Source organism: Choloepus didactylus, chromosome 27, assembly GCF_015220235.1.
Source record: "Choloepus didactylus isolate mChoDid1 chromosome 27, mChoDid1.pri, whole genome shotgun sequence".
NCBI classification, from domain to species: Eukaryota; Metazoa; Chordata; class Mammalia; order Pilosa; family Megalonychidae; genus Choloepus; species Choloepus didactylus.
In genome coordinates, this window is record NC_051333.1 from 5,607,374 (window position 1) to 5,613,045 (window position 5,672).

Below are 5,672 nucleotides of genomic sequence, written 5' to 3' on the forward strand. Positions count from 1 at the left end.
AGGTTGTGCCCCGAGCCCAACAGCCAGGGCCATCAGCAGGGGAGGGACCCACAGCCTGACACCTCCCTCTCCAGTCCCTGCCAGTGCCTCCTTGTGCAGGAATTGCCCAAATGCCTGTAGGCTGGGGAGTCTGTGAAGTATCTGCCCACGTGTCCACAGAAGAGCAGATGAGAGGACAGGTGGTCTGTACGTCTGAAAGCTCACAGGCTAATGCTGGGCAGAGCTTGTAAGAAAGAAAAAGGGCCAAAGAAAGTCTCCAAGTGGACAAATTGGACAAGATCTAAGACCAAACCATCAGGCTCTCTCTCACGTGGGGTCAACAGCTGTCCCATGGGAAAGAGTCACACATTCTCTGTGCTGGCAAATCCTGGGCTGCAGTTTCTTCCTACTTCTGCAAAGTAGCATTTACTGCAAATCCCTCTTCTGCAGGAGGGGATCCTTCTAATGGCCTCTTATCCTTTAGAGTACTTAGGAGGGCAAAAGACCCACATCAAGCACCCCCCTCCACTCTAAATACAGGGGAGGCATGTTCAATTCTCTGCCTGGCTCCTAAATAACTTCCCTTTGTGACTTGAGGTAAAGGATCCCCACCCAACTCTTTATTGTGACAGAGAAGTCACAGCACCTCAGATAGTCTCATCCAGAAACACCCTAAACCCTCTTCTAATCTTCACTCCTGGCCTCTATAAACACAGAGTGTGATCAAAATTGTTATAGTTCTGCAAATGAGTTGTGACCATCTCCTTAGAAATTTTGTGCAAGTCTCAAGAGACTCACTGAAGCTTCTAGTAAAGTGTTGCTATATAGGCTTTATCTCTGAATTTGGTGGAAATAAGAAAGACACCTTTTAATGACCAAAAAGTAACCAGAATCATGACCAAAGAAAAACTGCACATTTTTAACTTTGCAAAGTTGAGTTCCGGGAGGTGGCACTGGAGGCTCTGTCTGCATACAAGTCCACTCGCCTGATTTGGTGGCTCCCAGGGCATGCTGCCTGGTGTCTCCCCAGCTGCCCTTGGTGTCTGTGCTTCCTTCCCTTCCATGGTCCAGTCTCAGATCCCTTGCCTTTGGCAGATGGTCCCCAATCTGCCCTTACTTCCAAAACTACAACTTCCCTTGCTTTGCCTGTCTGGGCAGACTCACACGTTTCTCAAGGATGTTCTCTGGCATTCCCCTGCATCTTTCCCAGGGGTCGTGACAAGAAGGAAGGGATGTCAGCATCACAGGAAAGACCCCTGGCGAGGCAGGGCTCTCTGGTACCAGAAAGGATGCAGGTGGGATGGAACAGCACATAGGAGGGGCCAGGAAGCATGTGACAAATCAAGGTTGATCTATTTCTTTATCTTTCTTAAAGCCAGTGATTCACAGTTATAACTATTTCCCTCTTATACCATTATTCACATTTCAAAGATGCTGCATAGGCAGTGGAATTGCATCACAGCTGAAGAAACTCAAGGTTAAGGAAGCACAATCCCCTAAACTGAGTTAGAAGCAAAGCTGCCCAGCATTTCCTCACATGGAGGCATGACATCTAGGATATTGATCAGGTATTTAACTACCCTAAGATTAGAGACAATACAGCCATCCCCCAAGGCTGTTTGTTATATAAAAGTTCTTGAAACATGGGAACATAATTTGACACAATACATGAAAAAAGGAAAAGGATAAAAGAACCTGAGACATCTGTGGTGCATTTTCTCCCAATAGGGTGTAAATTATCCTTTACAAATGGGAATAATCAATCCTCCTACAAAAAGGCCCATAGAAAAATTTTGACAAGTAAACTAACTTTAGCTGTGTGGTTCTATGGGGTTTTCAATGACTGAAAGGAGGAAGTGAAAGATGTCCCAGAAAAGGTAAGGTTAAACTGGATGAGGCAAAGAAAGCAAAAGCAAAATGGAAAAAACATACGACAACATTTTCAGAGTAAATTGAAATTTGTTAGCATGTTGGCAAAAATTAAATCCTACCCATAATGCACTAAATTGATTATGAATAGTGTGCTGATCTAAATTTTAAAGACAACATTTATGTTTTTAGAAGAAAAAAGGAGAACAACTCTGGTCTTAAAATAGGAATAGATTACTATACAAAACAAATTTTAAAGGATAAAATCACAAATTAGATTATTTTAAAATTAAGAACTTCTCATCAAAAGACACTGAGTTTGACAGTGAAAGAGAGAGAGAATGAGAGTTTGAGGGAGAGGAGTGGGAGAAGGGGCACCAACCAAGGACTCCTATCCAGCAGAGACAAAGAAGCCTTTCAGATCAATAAGGAAAACACTGACAACACAATAGGAAAAAAATGGGCAAAACAAACAAACAGACATTCAAAAAAGATCTTACCCGATGGCTAATAAATATGTGAAAATTGCTCAACTTCTTTACTAAACAAGAAATGCAAATAAAGCCACTATTTGATACCATCACACACCTACCAGAGATAAAATGACAACATTTCAAATGTTGGCAAAGATATGGACATGGCAATAAACTCACACACTACTGGTGGCTGTGAAAACTGGTACACAGATTTTGGAAATCTGGTGGTATCTTCTAAAGCTGAAGATAGTAAACATATAGCACAGAATTTCCATACTCTGTATATACACCCAAGAGAAATTCATACCTGTGTCAGCAAACTATTTTCTAGAATTTATATCCAGCACTTCTCCTAACAGCCCCAAACTGAAAAACACTCACATGTGCATCACCAGTTGAATGATCAAATTGTTTGATATCCACACAAGGGAATTTCATCACCAATGCCAATAAATGATACACTACAACATGCAAAAATACAGATAAATTCAAGACTACATATGGAATTTTAAAGACCCAATACTAAAGAGACCAGGTGCTGTGATTCCGTTTATATAAACTATGAGAGGTGAAAGCGATCTAAGCTGTGAGATGTGAAAAGAGTGGTTACCCTTGAGATTGACAAGGAAGGGCCACAGGGATGCATCCTAGGGATAAAATATTCTGTTTGTTTCTACATAGGGGCTTCACGCAATATTCTAGTTTTTAATCTATGAGCTTTATAAAATATTATGGTTTCTAATCTAGGAGCTTTATGCAGAAAGTGTTCAGTTTTATAAATTTTACCAAGTTGTATACTTATAACTTGGAAATGTACCTTAAATATCTTCAAAACATCATAATTTCTTTTTAAGTTGAGAGAAGGGATATAGATCAGTGTTGTGTTACTGTCCTTATATTGTCGAGGAGAAGTTGAAGGTATTAAGTAACTTGATTCTGTGATTAGTTTTAAACTGTAGATTGTAATTTCTAGGTAAAAAACTGAAAGATACTGCATACAACTTCCAAAGAAAAAGGGTAAAATGTAGAATTATTTTTAAAATAAACTTAGAAGTTAGGATGTACAAAAGAAAATGGAAGTGTTATGAGGAGAAGACAAGCAGTTGATAAATTTAATTCCAAATATATCCATTATTAACAGACTACTTTCTCCTGTTAGAGTAAATTATTGTTTGACAGTATTCAATAGGATATTATTTCAAGAGAGATGGAAAAAACAAAGATTAAGGAAGAAGAAAAGAAAAAATATTTCATATAACTTTAAACTATTGACTAATACGATTATATAAATTATAACATATAAATAGATACATAGGTATAAATCAGATAAAATAGACTTTAACATTAGTGCATTTTGTCACTGTAATTAGTATTATTTTTACATTTCCTAATGAACAATTTTCAAATATTATTGCTTGGTATAAAACAAATATAATTTTTATATGAACGTAGGTGTGTTTAAATATACAGACAGACATAAATACACATATGGACATATTCATACATATAGAAATACATATATAGTGTTTACTGCCACTCTCTTGTGATATGTGACAGCTTCGTAATTCTACTTACAATTCTGTGATGGCCAAAAGCAGAAGCAACTGAATGTTGTGGAAAGAAATACCATTTACATATACCTGATGGAATTAGGGAAATTTTTATTCCTTCTGCAGGAAAAGCTGACCCCAGGTACACTGGAATCACGGCCCATGAGAACAAAGGGGCTGACAGTGGGAAAACACATAGCAAATATTGCATTCATTTGCAGCAGCAACAAGCTGGGATTATCAAAAAGAGAAATACAAACCTGAAGGATGCAGGAGAGGGCGTAAAAGGAGACAAAGATGCTCAGAAGTAAAAGGATGGTTTGTGTAGCTCTGGACTCAGGGGAGGACCTGGGGGAGAGGCTGGTCCTGTGGATGTGTTGGACCCGCTGCTTGTGCCTGTACAGGATGGAAACCATGGAGCCACTGGCCCAGAGCATGAGCCCCAAACACAGAGCATCAGGGAATGATAACAATGCAGCATACAGTGAGACTGTGATTTTATTATGAAATTTAGAAGAGCAGTACCCGAAATTTTTTCTCTTTATGATGGTATCATTTCTCCAATTGCCAGTCATAAACACAGGAAAAATGATATTTATCAGCATGTAGAGGAGCCAGCACAGGGATATGGAGAGGCCGATGTAATTGGGAGCTTTCACTTTAATCTCTGCCCACCTGGAGTTCCTGGGGCTGATGGTGATGGCCTGGAAGATACTCAAGACACAGGTGCTGCCAATGCACACACCCCTGCCCACACTGCGAAAGTAGAGAAGAAGTTTGCATCCAGTATCATTGAGGAAATCTTTCAACCCAAATGCTGCCATTGTCCTGGGGACCCCATTAGTGAGAATGAACAAGGAGTTGCCTACAATCAGGTGTGTGAGAATCAAATCTGTGGACCTTAACCTGCACCCAGTGATGTAAAGGAAGATATGATGGTAAAGAAGAGAGAAATTCTCCAGCACCCCAACTACAGTCTGGGATAGGGAGACCAAGCCTGTTGCCAAATCCCCGGAGGACATTCTGCAGGTTCCCAGACACTGACGTTTCTCTTCAGAGCCAGAAGATTCTGCACGGGAATAGGAGATGTGGGCCACATGTCAACTGAAACCCAGTCTTTTCCACTTACCATTAATACTCACTAACAAATATTTACTTAAAGTCTGTGTTTTCTTAAGAGTTTGCTGATAGATGAATGTGTAACAATTAAAGTGTCTTATTAATGAGGGAATCACTGCTATGAAGATTCTATATGTGGTAACTTCCTTATTCTTCACAAATCTATGAGGTGGCCACTACTATTGCTTTTAGTATAAAGACAACGAAAGTGAGGCATAGGGAGGTTTGTCTACATTCATGTGCTGGTTAGGGGCAGAGTGGAGACTTGAACCTGGCTTGGCAGTTAACCACCATGCTCTACTAACAAAACTAGCTGTGTTCTTGCAATTTTCAGATATAGATTGAGTTTTGTTTTTATTCCTTATAATTTTATTTTATTTATTTATTTATTTTTAATATTCATTTTATTGAGATATATTCACATACCACGCAGTCATACAAAATAAATCGTACATTCGATTGTTCACAGTACCATTACATAGTTGTACATTCATCACCAAAATCAATCCCTGACACCTTCATTATCACACACACAAAAATAACAAGAATAATAATTAAAGTGAAAAAGAGCACCTTATAATTTTATTTTAAACTGGTGATATTATAGTTTCCCATTCTGGTGTAGCAAGTTTCCAGTAATGAGTAAAAATGTAATCCAGGGGCAATATTAATTATGAAT

The 5,672-nt window shown here is 39.0% G+C and overlaps 1 protein-coding gene across 1 annotated transcript; it reads right to left on the reverse strand.

The window, feature by feature from the left end:
* Positions 1-3,954: 3,954 nt before the first annotated feature.
* On the reverse strand, positions 3,955-4,896 carry LOC119521878 (vomeronasal type-1 receptor 4-like). The gene has a single exon (XM_037820535.1). The coding sequence runs from the start codon at positions 4,894-4,896 to the stop codon at positions 3,955-3,957; it is 942 nt and encodes a 313-aa protein (XP_037676463.1).
* Positions 4,897-5,672: the final 776 nt, after the last annotated feature.

Coding starts and splice junctions, on each gene's coding strand:
- LOC119521878 (XM_037820535.1), bottom strand. CDS start 4,896: ATGTCCTCCGGGGATTTGGCAACAGGCTTGGTCTCCCTATCCCAGACT.